At 46.5% G+C, this 17051-nt stretch overlaps 1 protein-coding gene across 6 annotated transcripts in view; it reads right to left on the minus strand.

Annotated features, from left to right (window-relative positions):
* Positions 1-616: 616 nt before the first annotated feature.
* Positions 617-17051, minus strand: part of THOC5 (THO complex 5) — a 34791-nt gene continuing 18356 nt past the window's right edge. For 5 of the 6 annotated variants that reach the window (XM_035017315.1, XM_035017319.1, XM_035017314.1 and 2 more), the window contains 9 exons: positions 16587-16695; positions 12179-12280; positions 11497-11593; positions 10586-10700; positions 9221-9324; positions 9007-9094; positions 4974-5089; positions 4120-4310; positions 617-827 (listed from right to left, as the gene is read on the minus strand). In XM_035017315.1, the coding sequence (XP_034873206.1) occupies positions 764-827; positions 4120-4310; positions 4974-5089; positions 9007-9094; positions 9221-9324; positions 10586-10700; positions 11497-11593; positions 12179-12280; positions 16587-16695 (986 nt within the window). In that variant the 3' untranslated portion in view covers positions 617-763. Of the gene's footprint in view, positions 828-4119; positions 4311-4973; positions 5090-9006; positions 9095-9220; positions 9325-9670; positions 9793-10585; positions 10701-11496; positions 11594-12178; positions 12281-16586; positions 16696-17051 lie in introns of all 6 variants that reach the window. The other variant, XR_004681440.1, reaches the window with a different exon arrangement.

The raw sequence follows: 17051 nt of genomic DNA on the forward strand, positions 1-17051 counted from the left end.
GATTTCCCTAGGACTTCTCTTAATTCTTTGAGAGTCAAACCACTATTTTTTGAGGCAATTATCATGTCCTCACCATGAAGATTCTCCTCAATGGCACCTGGTCTCACTCTGCCAGAGCCTCACGAGATGGGTAGCTCTACCTGTGATTCTCCAACACCATTCTGACTTCACAAAATGTTGCAATATTTACAATTATTCCTTATATCTGTCTTCTCTTTGTGCTGCACTGTCAGATGTTTATAAAATCCAACAATCAGAGAAAATCTGGCCAATGAAGGCACTGACAAAGTTAGTGGAGGGAATGAGGGGAGGGGATAGAACTTTTGTTTTTTGGGCTACACTCACTTTGGGTTTTCCTGCCACTTCCTAACAGCAGGGACTTAGGGTAATAAACACCAAAATAATGAGGCTCTCCCAAAGTAGGAACAAGAAAGATGAATGGGGATAAGAGGGCAGCATCTTTCTACAGACTCAGAATCTTCTGCATTCTGCTTTTCTTGGCCACCTAAAGAAAGCCTATCCACAAAAACTCTTTCACACTGTGCCATGGCCCCCAACTGCCCTTCCAGACTGCAAACCCACCCCCCCTCATCCTCAGGGAGCCACAAGACAAGGCCACCTGGTCAAGTGACACTTTAATAGGCTAGAAATAAAAATAAAAAAACCTGTCTTTGGAGAATATCAAGAGCCACATGTGGGCCAAAGCAGAAAATAGAGGCACAGCACTTCGGGCATAGGGGGAAACAACAGGCTGAGTGGAAGGTTAGCGATGGCTGAAGAATCCTTGAGGATGGTTATATTTAAATGGCTTCATCCTGCTGGGACCCCTAAAGAAACAGGAGAAGGGAGATCAGTTAATACTGTGCCCTTTGGGCTGACCAATAAATTATAATTCATCCACACAAGGGAAAACTGCAGCTGTTGGGGGGTGAAAAACGAACATTGTGAGAAAAACAGACTGCAAAACCACATGTAAGGTGTGATATTGTTTTGGTGAAAATGTATGCTTGCAAATGCATGAACGCAAACCTGGAAAGGGCCTCACTGACAACAGGCACTTCTGGAGACCCTCACTTTTTAGTGTTTTTACAGAACTGTTCATTGTTGTTTGTATAACAATAAACATATTTCTTTCTTTTTTTTTTAAGCTTTTATTTGAGAAGGAAAGAGAGGAGAGAGAGAGAGAGAAGAGAGTGAAGGAGCGCACAGGAGCAGGGGGGTGGAGCAGAGGGAGAAACAGACACCCCGCTGAACAGGGAGCCCAATGAGGGGCTCGATTCGAGGGCCCCGGGATCATGACCTGAGCCAAAGGCAGACGCTTCACTGACTGAGCCACCCAGGTGTCCCTATTTTATTTCTATAAAAAGAAAAGAAAAAAATTTTAAAATCCTCCTTTGCAGGGAGATTCCCATGTAAACAGGAGTGAAAAGAATCTGCACTAAATGCCTGTCAAGAGCTATGTGCTTTATACTTACTACCTCTTAGTTCCTACCATTTTATAGATTTTACAGATGAAGAAACAGGCTCGGGGAGGTAAACTGCCCGAGATTTTATGGTCAGAAAGTACAGGGCTCAACTTCAAAACCAGGACTAACATCAAAGCCTACTGGCCACAGGCAGGCTGACAATCATGGCCAAAACCTCAACCCTCTGAAGCTAAGGTGCTTCAGCTATAATCCTGGGCCCCCGGGCAAAACTTCACACAGGGGCTTCTTCTACCCAACTCCACAGTGAATGATGTCCATCTAAATGGCCTCTTTTGTCTGCTATGATTGACATTCAGTGGTAACTTGAAAGGTGACACCCTGGATCTCAGTGTGAAGGAGGGATATGTGTGTGTGTGATTATAGAGATGAGAGAAAGGTTTTTATTCCAACACCAATGCAACCACTAACTTAAGTGAGGGTTTACTCTGTGTGCATTGTATTTGGCACTTTACACACTACATCTGGTTTTGTTGTTTGTTTGTTTTTTAAAGATTTTATTTATTTATTTGACAGAGAGAGACAGAGAGAGAGAGGGAACACAAGCAGGGGGAGTGGGAGGGGGAGAAGCGGGCTTCCCGCTGAGCAGGGAGCCCAATGCCGGGCTCGATCCCAGGACCCTGGGATCATGACCTGAGCCAAAGGCAGACGCTTAACGACTGAGCCACCCAGGCGCCCCTACATCTGGTTTAATTTCATCCTCTCAACAGTACCTGAGGTGGATGCTGTTTTTTCACCAATGAGGAATCTGAAGCTCAGGGGGCTAAGTGTAGACCCTCATCACATAGGTAGGAGCTGCAATTTGAACCCACGTCTTTCTGGCCCCAAAGCCCTTGCTCATAACCGTAATGATATATACCTCCCGACATCAGAAGGGCACAGAATCACCTGGGCAAGTCTAGGCATGTGGCTAATGGAGAACCCACAGCCTGAAAGTAGCCAGCCACAAGGCAGAACCAGACCTCCCGTCTCCTGCTGCCAGGCCAGTACTCTGCAGCCCAGGCCCTTGGCCTGATACCAGTGGTCAGTTGGACTCCAGGCCTAGAAACACATCTCACCAGTCATGGAGTTAATTGGATCTGAGTAGCCAAAGGAGCACCATCCCAGAATGCCCTGATAGAGGAGCTCAGCCTGGGTGACACACAAAGCACTTCAGGAAACAGATCCTTTGGGAACCATTAGATAACAGAAAATAAATACTGGCCGTGTGAGAGATTCCACACTGGAAATGTGTTACAGCAGGCTGGGAGGGTGGGAAGAACTGAGTTCTCACACAGACCCACTAGGGAGAGCAAGTCCTAGAAGCTATCAACACCTAGCCGCCAGCTCTGCCTCCCAGCAGCCACTTGGGGGCTGGAACTGTTATTCTCAGATAACATGAAGAACCAGGCCAGGTGTAGGTGCCAGATGGAGGTGGGAGGATGCTGGCACAGCTTCCAGGGGCTGGTACTGGCTGTCCGAGAAGAAGGTGAGGGGCAGGTAAGGCACCTTTAGACTGACAGGGAATAGGGGGATGTCCCAATTAGAAACAGATTATAGCCCTTCCCTTCTCCCAGACACCATTCCTCCTCAGCTGCTTGCTCAAAAGGGAAGGGATGCCTAATATTGTGGACTCGAGTTTTGAAACTGACTCTTTAAGAACAAGAATATGTGGGGCGCCTGGGTGGCTCAGTCAGGTAAGCATCTGCCTTTGGCTCGGGTCATGATCCCAGGGTCCCGGGATCGAGTCCCGTGTCGGGCTCCCTGCTCAGCGGGGAGCCTGCTTCTCCCTCTCCCTGTCGCTCCCCTTGCTTGTGCTCTGTCAAATAAATAAATAAATAAATAAAATCTTAAAAAAAAAAAAAAAAAGGAACAAGAACATGTGTTAGCTGATAAAAGGGAGAGAAAGGACCTGACCAAAGTGAATGGAAAAGTAGCTAGAAGTGCCATAAGCACAGACACACTAAACACCAAGTTGTCATGACCTAATGGCATTTTGTGAGCCCCTGTCTGTGCCAGGAACCATTCTCATAGCTTACATGAATTACAGCCAGACAGTATACTTCCATGTCAGCCTTTAGGAAATAGGTCCCGAGCTAAAGTGACTCTGCCAAGGTCACACAGCTGGTGAGCAGCAAAGCAGCAATCTGTACTTGTATTTGTCTTACTTCAGAGCTGGTTCCTTCCGTGATGCCCGACTGCCTAGAGCTGCCATTCTCATAGACTCGTGAGCATCCTAGGAAGAATATGGCAGACTCGGACTGGTGGGGCTTTACACCTAGCTTTAAAAGCTTATTTGGACAGTAAAAAGCAAACCCTGTTGTTTTCCAAAAAAAAAAACACAGGAAGTTCAGCTAAACCCTTTTGGTTCGTGGTCTGGTGCTGCTCACTCAGTGGGCGGCTGACCTTCAGAGGTGCTCAAGAACAACTGGACCAGGACGGTAGGAAGTAGGCTGCAGGGAAAGTTTCAGGAAAGAGGGAGCAAGCCCTCCCCAGAAAATCTGGCTACAGAATTTTTATTTCCACTGTGAACAGAGACAAGTACACCTAAGAACAAGCATGCCCTCCATGCCAGGCTCTGATCTCTGCCCCAAGTCCCTGAAAGAGGCAGGACTGGAGACCTCCAGAGCCCCAGCGTTCCCACCCCTCCCCTCACCTGAAAAGCCGCAGACACATCTTCTCCTGGGGAAACTCCTTGGGCCCCTCCACACTGTCGTCGTGGCTGTCAGTCTCCAGGTAGACATCCAACAGCACACACAGGCGCTGCAGCTGGTTGGTCAAGAGCTGATGGCTGGGCCGGGGGCCGCACAGCTCCTTGTAGCACACGTTGACCTCACTCTCCATGGCCTAAGGAGTGGGAAAGCCAGAAACTCAGCACTACCTTCAGACTGGCTGGGTCTGACAGCTTTACAAGAACTGTAGCCGGGCCTCTGTAGGAGCTAGGTCACACCAGATCAAACCAGATAGGTTTGTCCTGAAGCTCAGGACAACAGAGTCTTCCTGATTGTGACCCATAACTTTCCTTGCCCAACATTCTCACATCCAAGAAGATGGAGGTGTGTAGAGAAGAAATCTCAACATCTAAGTCAGAAAGTATCAGCATTAAAAACATGATTCATGGCCAGAAGGCCACTATGGAATCAAATCAACAGGTATGATAATTAATAGTTACAATGATCTCACACCCCATCTCATTCCAGGACTTCCATGCTTCTGAGTTTATTCACATTTCCACAGAAGCCCAAGACAACAACCTTTAAAGGCAAGGCTTTATATTATCCTCATTTTAAAATGGGGTGACCCCAAGCTAAGTAAGTGGTTAATATGGGGCTAGACTTTTTCTTCAACTATACCATACAGTCTCCAGCAAATTCTACAAATCCTGGCAGGCCCCTTTGTCCCTGGAATTATGCCAGTGGCCAAGCTCTCGGCTGCTGTAGGTTCTGCCACTTCCCTCCGCCTCCCAAGGAGGCTCTCCCTGCTCTTTCCTTCACCCTAGCAGGGTCTTACCCGAATGTTGTCATCGTTGCTATTGGTTTTCTCCCCTTTCCAGTTCAGACACAGCTGGAAAATGGGTGGGATGGAGGAGTAGCCAGGATTCAGCACCACAGCAGCCTGGAGTTTGGCTGGGAAGGGAGTAAGGAGGAAAAATCAGTTCTGAGACCGAGTTTGCCAGCCATGGACCCTCCCCACTAGACCCAAGGCTAGCTCTTTGTCTTGTATTAATTTGAGTATTAGGCAGTACATTCTGGTACTAAATGACTTTTATTTTTGTTCTACAATCTCCGAAGCAGAACTGTCAGGTTGCAGAATGTGAGGTCCTGTGACTCTGGTACCCTTCAAGGATGCAGAGGTGTGTGGACTCCCCAGAGTCTGGTCCACATTGGGTCTGCCCAAGAGTTCTATTTGCTCCTTTGACAGAAACTTGTTTTAATTGGCATTTCTTTCTTTGCCAGCAAGTTAAGGATTTTCCCACATGAAGGCTATCTGTTTTTTCTTTCCAACAATATTGTGTATTAGCTATTATATCAAATATATTCTCTCGGGTGCCTGGGTGGCTCAGTTGCTAAGCGTCTGCCTTCGGCTCAGGTCATGATCCCAGGATCCTGGGATCGAGTCACACATCGGGCTCCCTGCTCAGCGGGAAGCCTGCTTCTCCCTCTCCCACTCCCCCTGCTTGTGTTCCTGCTCTCGCTCTCTGTCAAATAAATAAATAAAATCTTTAAAAAAAAAAAAATTCTCTCTATTCTGTTCCTTTTCATGTACTTTGTTATGTGAAACTTTTAAATAGCCAACATATATTGAGTACTTACTGTATTCCAAGCACTGTGTTAAACTCCTCTTTACACATTATATTTCATCCTAGGAATGATTCTATGAGATGGGTACAATTATTACCATCCCAATTTTATATATAAAGAAATTCAGACTCTGACAGAAACTTCCTTAGAATCAATCAGTTGCAAAGCAGCAGTGCTGAGTTTAACTAGAACTGTCTGATATCAAAGCTATAAATTCATACTCCTTATAGAAAATAGTTGTATTTTTTTTTAAAGACTTTATTATTTGAGAGATAGAGCACGCACGAGCAGTGGGGATGGGAAGAGGGAGAGGGAGAAGCAGACTCCTCGCTGAGCAGGGAGCCCAACTTGGGGCTCGATCCCAGGACCGAGATCATGACCTGAGCTGAAGGCAGACGCTTAACCGACTAAGCCACCAGGTGCCCCTGAAAATAGTTGTATTTTTTTAACATATTCATTTTATCTCTGTTGACAGCCTCTGCCTTTCTCCACAGGATGATATTTACCCTTTCTACCAAGGGGTGAAGTATGCCATTCCTTTTTCATTATTTATGGGGAAGAAAAAGGACTGTGACACACTAGTAATTCAAACAACAGAGGACAAGAGAGTATAGATTAAGACAATTCTTCCCTGACAGTCGCAACCACATTTATTAAAAAGTGAGTCCTAAAAAAAAAAAAAAAAGTGAGTCCTACCCAAAGGATACAAACATAGTGATCCGAAGGGGGCACCTGCATCCCAATGTTTATAGCTGCAATGTCCACAACAGCCAAACTATGGAAAGAGCCCAGATGTCAGTCGACAGATGAATAAAGAAGATGTGCTGTGTATATATATATGTGTGTGTGTGTGTATATATATATAATATATATACGCAATGGAATATTACTCAGCCATCAGAAAGATGAAATCTTACCATTTGCAATGATGTGGATGGAAGTAGAGGGTATAATGCAAAGTGAAATAAGTCAATCAGAGAAAGAAAATTATATGATTTCACTCATATGTGGAATTTGAGAAACAAAAGAGAGGATCATAGGGGAAGGGAGGGAAAAATAAAGTAAAATGAAATCAGACAGGGAGACAAACAATAAGAGACTCAAGTATAGGAAACAAACTGAAGGTTGCTGGAGGGAAGGCAGGTGGGGGGATGGGGTAACTGGGTGATGGACATTAAGGAGGGCACATGAGGTAAGGAGCAATGGATATTATATGCAACTGATAAATCACTGAACTCTACCTCTGAAACTAATACACTATAGTTAATTAATGGAATTTAAGTAAAATAAAATTTAAAAAAATTAAAAAGTGAGTCATTTCTCTGCTGCTGTATTATTTGTGTCGTTAACAGTTGGCATATATTCCTGCATTTATCTCTATTCACCATTTTTTTTAATCCATCAGTTTTCAAACTGATCTGTTGTAAAATGACATATTTTCTGGAACTGCTGCCCACTTATTCATTTAAATTTCACTCTTAAATTTTCAAATTCTACAACGCATCTTACAAAAATTTTATTTAGCACATTCGCTCTGATGGATCTAGAACACTTACTATCTTTACAAGCTTTCATCTCCTCAACCAAGAAGCAGAACAATGTCTTCCAGTGACTTCCCCCACTTGGGGCTTTATAAATTTCTTGGACTACATATTTCGTGCCCTTTCAAAACAGTATTCTATGTTATTTAGGGACAAGGTAAAAAATTTTTTAAAGGGAAAAGGATGGGAAACAAATGTACAAATTCCAAGTAGCAGTCACCTATCCTGAGGGAGAGAATGACCTCAGGGGACCTCAACTATATATAAAATAGTTAATTTCCTCAGAGTATTTTAAAACCACACAAAGAAAAAAAGAAGGGAAGAAACCACAGGACAGAGAAACTCTAACATCAGACAGTGCACCCTTTCCTTATATTTCTCGCGGTGTCTTAGAATCACAGACAATCCCTCCGCTCTGCAGCCACAGCACCAAGCCCCAGGGGTCGGATCCTGTGGGCAGTGCCAGGCTTGCCGAGGCAGGAGCCAGAAAACAGCTCCATAAAGCAGCACCTGGTTGGCTCCACAGGAAGCCTCGGCAAATTAGACGCCAGAACAGCTGTGAGAAATCATAGTTTTTGATGCCTCCAAAGTGAGTACAGGAACAGCAGACAAGGAGGAAGGTCCTGCCACCCTGCACTTCACAACCTGAGAACAACAAGTCAGCCCTTCTGTGAAGAGGAGAAAGAACAGGTATCTGCTTTTAGAGAATGATAAAATGATAAAGCAAAGAGCTAAGAGCTCAGGCTCAGAGGTCAGGCTGCACTTGTGACTATGCCTCAATGTGCTCACCTATAAACTGGGCATACAGGTTTCCCCTGTTATCCAAAAGTAAAGCGTTGCTATGAAACCTTTCATAAGCCAAAAGGGCATAAAACAAGGGGCATCCCCCACATTCTGAGCATTAATGCCACTTTACTTTTACAAAAGACCTACATTAGTAATGACTCTTTTTGTAAAAGTGAAAATCCTCCTTTCGGTTAATGAAAACAGATATTAATGTAGGTTTTTTGGAAAAGTGGTGGAATGCAAACTTCAGGAAAACGGGGATACCTGTATTACCACTCCCAGCATGCACTGTGATGAGGATTAAATGAGATAAAACATGTATGCAGCTGTGTTACAGAACAAGTCCTCACTGAACGGTGGTTCTTACAATCATTACTATTTGCTAAGTCACCCCAGCAGGATTCTAGGATCTTTTGCTTTCTTTGGACAACCCTCGGGAATGTTTTATTCCTTTTTTTTTTTTTAAGGTTTTATTTGTCAGGGGGTGCCTAGGTGGCTCAGTTGGTTAAGCGACTGCTTTCAGCTCAGGTCATGATCCTGGAGTCCCTGGATCGAGTCCCGCATCGGGCTCCCTGCTCGGCAGGGAGCCTGCTTCTCCCTCTGACCCTTCCCCCTCTCATGTGCTCTCTCTCTCATTCTCTCTGTCTCAAATAAATAAATAAAATCTTTAAAAAAAAAAGGTTTTATTTGTCAGAAGGAGAGCAAGAGAGCACAGGCGGGGAGAGAGGCAGAGGGAGAGGGAGAAGCAGGCTCCCCGCTGAGCAAGGAGCCCTATGTGGGACTTGATCCCAGGAGCCTGGGATCACAACCTGAGCCAAAGGCATATGCTTAACCTACTGAGCCACCCAGGCATCCAGGAATGTTTTATTCTTACTAGCTCCCCTTGCCTACCACTATGCTCAGAAGAACAATTACCTGTGCCCCTTTCCACGAGTGCCATGTAGTAGAGATTGGTGTCCTCAGCCAGTCCCGCCTCCACAATGTCCTTGGTGAAATGCAGCTCCTAGAAGTCACCACAGAGGAGTGAACTCCTGGACTCTCCGGTCAAATCCCCTGCTGGAAGGGCAGGAGCTAAAGGGTGATATGGGTTTTTGGGACAGCAAGGGTGACCCGTCACTCCTCCACTTACCATGTAATCCTCATGGGCAATCGTCACCCACTTCACCAGGCGGGAGACAACCTTTGCAGGGAAGAGGCACTGGCAATCACTGGTAACTGGTACAATGCCATGTTCTAAAAGAGAGCAAGATATGTGGTATACAGGTAGCAATCAGGTGCCACACTGGGTAACCAGTATCTGGAGGGCTCAGATGGCCCTACCAGCTGTTCAGGTACAGGAGGCATTCCGTAGGGGCCCTGGTCAACACGTGCTAGGAATGCAGGCACACCAATCTGACCTTCCCCCGGTGCTATGTGCTTGTGGCCAGACCTAGCACCAGCTTTCACGGTGCGTTATCTTTAATGCAAATGACAGCCAGCAAAACAAAAGCCCCCTGGCAGCCAGAACCAGTGACAGTGCCTCTGCAGCAATGACTGTTAATTAGATCAAATAGCCGAGGGGGCTGTTTGCACAGCTGACCTTGACAGAGGAAATGACTGAAGTGTTCTGTGTCGGTTTCTCTAAGGGAGAAGAGCTAGAGAACTGCTCCAGGGCAAATTCTTGCTGGGCTTCAATCCGCAAATATGCCAACACAGTAAACCCTGTACAGGATGACAATCATCCAACAAAATAGGTTGAGCAATGCTGTTGGGGAGCAAGCCCAACAGCAATGCTGCCCTGAGACATCTGGGTCCACGTGGAATGCAAGAACTGCCCCAAAGGGGAACGGTCTCTAGATGGGTCCCGGAAACCCAATGCCTTTCCTGACAGTGACTATTTTAGATCAGAAAGATCTTAACTCTCACTACCCCACAATTGCCTTATGCATGGTAAACCCTTGACAGGTATTTACTGAATGAAGAGAAACACCCAACTGGCCACCTCCGTGGTCAATGGCTCATCAGAATCACCTGGGAACTTATGAAAAACACTGGGGTTCAGCCTCACCATGGAGGATGGTAGCTCAGTAGGTCTCAGGGGAGGGATGAGGTGGTGGATCCCTGAACAGCTGTACTCAAATAAGCTAAATGTAAGCTCTACAAAGCATGAACTGGGCTTCTACTAAATATCTGTAGAATGGACACCAAAGGCTGACATGCGCTAACCTAGAATAAGCTGTCCCTGACCAGTCCACTAACTTGGACCACCCAGAAGGCTTTGGGCCTCTTTTGTGAGCTAGGACAACGCTGATGGCCCTGAGGGGAGCTCAGATCTCTGCCTGGAGGGGCTTGTAGCTCTCCCCAATGGCCCTGCCAACACCTCTGCTCAGCAAGAGCCAGGACCCAAGTCCTCTTTGATGTGTCATCAGGATTTAAGAAATCTGAGGGAAGGATACGTCATCTTTGTCTCTGTTGTCCGGGTGGCCCTTAAGCCACAGGCCTAACACCAGCTTACCCAGGGAAGCAAACTGTTTGTGAAGGGCCAGGCGGGACTGCACCCTGGTCTTCAGCAGTTTCATAGTGGTCTCCATGTGGCTGGCGCTCAGCGAGTGGTCAGCAATCACCGTGTGCTGTGGAGACAGTGAGCAGCACACCTGAGTGCTCCACCCCTTCCTCCAGGCACTTCCTCTCTCCTCCGCCCTGCGTGCCTACGGCAGCTGGGACTACCCACACCCTGGGATGGGTATCTTACGGAAATGGCAGAGTTTGCCTGCCATGACAGGCCTGATGCTGAGTTCCAGCAGGAACAATACAAGCCACTGGGTTCTTGAGAGGCTAGCCAGCTCCTTAGAAAGGCTTCTGCTAAGATGCCAGATCCCCTGGGGTTCTGTTGACACATCATTTTTGTCATCTTTGTACATAAAACGGGGGGGTGGCAGAGCCTGGAGCCATGCTGCACCCAGAGCAAGGACCCAAGTGACTTTGATCAAGAGAGCTATTAGGCTCGGGGCGCCTGGGTGGCTCAGTTGGTTAAGCGACTGCCTTCAGCTCAGGTCACGATCCTGGAGTCCCGGGATTGAGTCCCACATCGGGCTCCCAGCTCAGCGGGGAGCCTGCTTCCCCCTCTGACCCTCTCCCCTCTCATGCTGTTTCTCTGTCTCTCTCTCTTTCTCTCAAATAAATAAATAAAATCTTAAAAAAAAAAAAGAGAGCTATTAGGCTCAGGGTGAAGGCAAAAGGTACCTAAACACTTGTAGGCCTCAGACATTTTAGTATCCTGAGTGGAGGGAGGACAGATCATAGCCTGAAGGGAAAGCATTCTGATAATTTAAAGCCCCCAAAGGCCATCAGAAGCCTTTCTGGAGTCTGTACAGGAGATGAGGAAGTAGAGATCCTCAGCCAAGGAGAATGGGTCAGTGTACACACCTGGGGCTGCTCTTTGGGGAAGTGGAGGCCACCCAGCTTTTGTACCCACAAATAGGGATGACCTAGGTCAAGTACGTAGTCTCTCAAAGTCAGGATGCTGCAGAAAAGAACACAGCGTAAAATGATTTTATAAGTCCTTTCTGCGGTGGTTCCAGGATACAGCCTTTCCTATCCTCCCCCCCTCCTCACCGCCCCAAATGGGCTGGTCCTGCAGGTTCAGCCACACTCAAAGCCAGACTGCCAGCAAAGCTTCTAAACTTCATCATCTCCCTACTGTGAGCTTCACCTCTCCCATGTTTGCTTTTCTCTTCCCAGCGCCCCCCCACCAACTCATAAGCAAATCTCAATACAAAGGCAGTGCCCTTGATCTCTTCACCAGCCTACCAATTTTTAAAATGTTTTTAAAGTTTTTAGTTCTCATAGAATTAAAATGATAAACCATGTTATTGTATCACGTGTTATCACGTCCTTCAAGTTTGATCCTTCCACCCTTCTAACCCTTCCATGACCTCCATTTGCCCCTGCATTCCCTTCTCTTGATACCACACTCCCTCCTGCCCCCCGAGTCTCTCCTCCCCACTGAGAGGTCTCTGGCCCTAACAGGTCTCCGACGCTGGGTGTGAGCTGCCGGAGACACTCCAAAGCAGAGAGGCTGGGAGAGGAGGAAACACTGCTGACTCACCCAACTTTATCAAACTGATACTGATTGGCTGGATTTGGAGTTTTCTTTCCATGGTCCCCTGGATACAAACAGCTCAGGACTGAGTCAGGAGACAGCAAGTCACTGGCAAAGGGAAAAGACCGCAGTGAGAACGCTGGCCAACTCCTTGCTTCAAGGCAGACTTGGTCATCTGGGGATGGTAATGCCACCTATCACTGATGATCATGCTACCATTTCTAGAATGGTTCCTGTGGACCAGACCCTTTATACTTGAGGTCACTGGATCCTTACAACCCTATGAGAGAGGGAGTATAACCATTTCCATTTTACAGAGGAGAAACTCAAAGCTTTGAAAGATTCGGCTTGTCTTAGGTCACACTACTAGTAAAGTGCTGGAGCTGGGATTTGCACTATCTGATCCAAGACAGTAGTAGTACTAAGCACCAAATTTTTTGAAAACCCTATCCCTTCAAGAGGTATATGGTGACCAGGGCGTTAACTCAAGGCAGCAAAGCCCTGTGACACTGGAGATAAAATAATCACAATTTTCGTAAGAGCAGAAGAGATTCCTTTCTACCCCAAAAGAACAAGTGTGCAGCTTTGATGGTGTGTCTATCTCATTTTGACCAAATCTCATGCTACTCACAGAGAAAGGTCCCTTTTATGTTCCCAGAAAAAGACATTATCACATGCGCCGGAGACAAGGTGACCCAGGGCTATAAGCAGAGAGACAGCACCACTGCTACCCACCTGGAATGGTTAGGGAACAGCCTGTAATTAAACATGACAAGTGGAGAAGGAATGGAAGGGGAGAGGAGGAAGATAATGGAGTAATCTAATTGCAAAGGACAAGGTTCGTTCTTTCCCTCAACCAGTAGGGGGGGGTTCTCCTTCACCTTTCGGCATCAGGTACGGCATCAGGAGCAACTCAGGCAGAATGGGCTAATCCTGCTGCTCAGACCCCCGGCACGCCTTCAAGAACTTAGCAATGGGGCAGTGGCAGCTTCTGACTCTTCCCTGTTCTCTGTCTCTCCTATAGTCTCTCTGCCCTCCTCAAAGTCTCTGCCCCTTCACTGCTTTTCATGGAGAACTGGCCAGAAAATAAATAAGAATTGTCAGTCTTTTGGGGCACCTTGGTGGCTCAGTTGGTTAAATGTCTGGCTCCGGCTCAGGTCATGATCTTGGGGTCCTGGGATTGAGCCCCGCATCAGGCTCCCCACTCTGCGGGGTATCTGCTTCTCCCTCTCCCTCTGTCCCTCCCTCTACTCATGCTCTCTCTCTCAAATAAATAAAATCTTTAAAAAAAAATTGCCATGCGCCTGGGTGGCTCAGTTGGTTGAGTGTCTGACTCTTGGTTTCAACTCAGGTCATGGTCTCAGGTCATGAGACTGAGCCCCACATCGGGCTCTACACTTAGCGGGGAGTCTGCTTGACATTCTCTCTCTCGGTCTCCCTCTGCCCCTGACCCCTCTCAAATAAATAAATACATCTTTTAAAAAAATTGTCAGTCTTTTGGCCAATATTTGGTGACTATTACTAATAGAATGAATCAACAAAAGTAAAGCAGAACAGCTAAAACTGCACAATAAAGGTTTCTAATTAACAGAACCTGATGGAAGAATCAAATCTTCTTGATAAAATTTACATCGTAATATGTGGTTCAGGACAACTCAATTTGGTAAAAATAATGGACATCAAAGAAGAGGTTATATATAGTCATAAAACTACAACACCAAGAGGCTCCTGGGTGGCTCAGTCAGTTGGGCATTCGGCTCTTGATCTCAGCTCAGGTCTTGATCTCAGGGTAGCGAGTTAGTGCCCTGCAATGGGCTCCATGCCAGGCGTGGAGCCTACTTAAAAAAAGAAACAAAAAAAACACTGGGATGCCTGGGTGGCTCAGTCAGTTAAGCATTTGCTTTCTGCTCAGGTCATGATCCCAGGGTCCTGGGATCAAGTCCCACATTAAGCTCCTTGCTCAGTGGGAAGCCTGCTTCTCCTTCTCCATCTGCCTGCTGCTTCCCCTGCTTGTGGGCTCTACCTCTCTCTGACAAAAAAACAAAACAAAACAAAAAAACACAACACCGAAATAAAAAGCTACTCAATTAGTCAAATCTTTGTTATAAAATAATAACAAAGGATTAAAAATTTGGTAAAGTAAAAGTGTAAAATAATTAAAAATAGTTTAATGGCTTAATGAAAAACTGATTAGTCAAAATGCCCTAACGGAGATCATTCTGGAAAATAATTTCTTAAAGAACATTCAGCAAGGCTGGTTAAATGTTAAATTGTATTAAGAACATCAATTCCCTAATAAAATAGATCCTGGCAACGGTTGTCAATGCTGCTAATGCCACAAAAATAGAGAACCTCCTATGCCTCCTTATGGAAGTACTTGACATCTATGATGTCATCTTGCTCCCGTCCCCCCAACCAAAAAAATCAAAATGGAATCTGATCAAGCCTCTAAATCTAATTTACATGAAATACACAGAGAGAAAGTAACTCATTAAATTGTGCTGCAGGGATGCAATCATCAAAATCCAGACCAGGGAAACCTACAAACAACCCATTCCCCTCAACAAATAAACAGATAGCAGGACATTCGGATGAAAAGAAGCTGGAGAGAAGCCTCACCCAATTGCAATATTTGGACCTTATAGAGATCCAGATTCAAAACCTAATATAAAAACAAAACAACAAAAAGCACTTATGAGAAAATCAAGGTAATTTGAACTGTGGATACTAGATGGTATTAAGAAATTAGTGTGAGACTGTGATTATATTGGGGGAAAAAAAGTATCCTTATGTTTTCATAGGTTAATAAATAGAACCACAGACCAGGCTGCTGTATCCCCAGGACCCAAAGCAGCCTGTACTTGAGCAAAGGCCACTGGGCTGGGAGTCTGGAGCTCTAAGGCTTGGGGCTTCCATAACTGGCCACATACCCTTTGGACCTCGGTTTCTCCATCTAGAAAATAGGGGGATGAGCTAGACACCACCTGAAGGCCCATAAAGATATAATCCTGGTTTCAGGGCGGTGTTTCCTTTTGCATCTCCTCCTCCTTCCGGGGCCACAGCCCACCTATCATTGACAGTCATACAGTACAGAGGTATACAGGCCTCAGTCTCCTCCCCTTGTAAAGTTATTGTGAAGAGCAAATTCATGATGATAAACACAGCTGTCATTTATCAAGCGCTTCACCTATGCTAAGCACTGGACCTGGTCCTTCACAAACACCCTTGAAGGAGATATTACAATTAACCACCAGAGTGAGGAGGCAGACTCAGAGGCCAGGAAACTTGGCTCAACGTGCAGACACAGCTCTAAGTGGCAGACTGGGGACCTGCTGGAGTTCTGAGCCCAGCTGGTAACCAGTCCGCAGCACTGTCCCCATCACTGCACATGAGGAGCTGGAGTTAAGTGTGCACTGAGGCCAGCAGGCAGCCCTGTTCTTAGTAGGTATGGCATCAAGAGGCGAGCAGGCAGAATGCTGGTGACAGGGAGCTCCACCATGGCCTCAACTGCCAGAGAGCTCTGGCTGAGCAGTGTAACTGGATGCTCTGAAGAAGCAAGCCTGGGCTCCCTCTGCTGGGGTCAGGTGAGAATAGGGTCAATTTCATCCAGAGTGCCCTAGGGTAACCACACGACACTCTCAAGTACAGGGACCACGGCTGCAGCCTGAAGGGGGCGTGGACTGTAAGTGCAGGGTAGAGAACCCAGGGACACCGCACCACCAGGCAGCCATGGGAAGAGCCCCAGCCCACGAGGCAGCAGACCTATGCCTTCCTCAGTGGTCTCTGTACAGCCAACACGACGACTCACTGTGCTTGAGTGCCAGGCCAGCCTAGTGCTTTTGTAAGTGAGGCTATTTCACCCCCAGGCTCTCTTGGGTCCTCCTCCCTTCTTTCCACTCCTAGCTGTGGAACAAGACTGCCAGTGTCAGGGGCTTCCTGGAGATGCCCGACCTGTGGCCTTGATTACTGAGCTTCTGCTCACCCTCCTCAAAACCTCCTCTCTCAACCTGGGACTGAGCTGAGCTGTGAAGCAAAAATCCCAGCACCTTGTGAGAGAAAAAGTAAAGGACGAGGGTGGCCTAAATTTGTCAACCTAGTAATGTCTGCCAAACTCCATTCCTCCATTCATGCCTTTCCACTGTTCATAAAAAGCTGGTGCTCTGCCCCGCCCACTCAATTTGCCATACATTGAAGTCGTTTTATCATCTGCTACGTAGTAAGAGGACCAACTAAAATCAGTGAGTACTTCCTAAATACCAGTGATGTGCCAGGACTTCTAGGCCACGTGGACATGACAACAGAAATCAACACAGCCATGCACCTCCTCAGAGCGTGAGGAACCCAGAGCAGCCCATACTGAGGCTCTTCTCACACCCACCCCCATGCCCCACTCTCCACCGCGCCTGCCCAATACCCTGCACTGATGGGGGTGATCAGCTCCGTGGCAGTTGTCACTTTGGCTTTTACCGTCATGATGTTGAGGTTCATGAGGTAGTAGAAAGTCAGGTGAAGTACGCTGTCATCTGAGGGGGGAAGGAAACAAAGACCATGTACAATTTGAACATGAGAGAAAAGTTTATAGTGTTAGGGAACAGAAAGTCAGCAAGGCTTTTAAGAGCTTTTACTGTAAAAATAAGAACTCAATGTCAATTTTATATTTAGTTAAAAAAGAATGTCTACAAATTCCTTGCAACTCCTCTCTCCAAGGGGGGGAGCTTCATTTCCCTCTTGAGCGTGGCCTGGACTTAGCTGCTTCTAACAACTATGATATGGAAAGGGAGCGATCAAGTGATCACCAAGTGGATCCAGGTTCCTGTCATCGGTGATAAGACACAGTGACACCATTTACCCCTGATGTGATGTGATGATGAACACCACG

The sequence above is a fragment of the Mirounga leonina genome, unplaced genomic scaffold (genome assembly GCF_011800145.1).
Source record: "Mirounga leonina isolate KUSES-001 unplaced genomic scaffold, KU_Mleo_1.0 Mir_171, whole genome shotgun sequence".
Classification (NCBI taxonomy): domain Eukaryota; kingdom Metazoa; phylum Chordata; class Mammalia; order Carnivora; family Phocidae; genus Mirounga; species Mirounga leonina.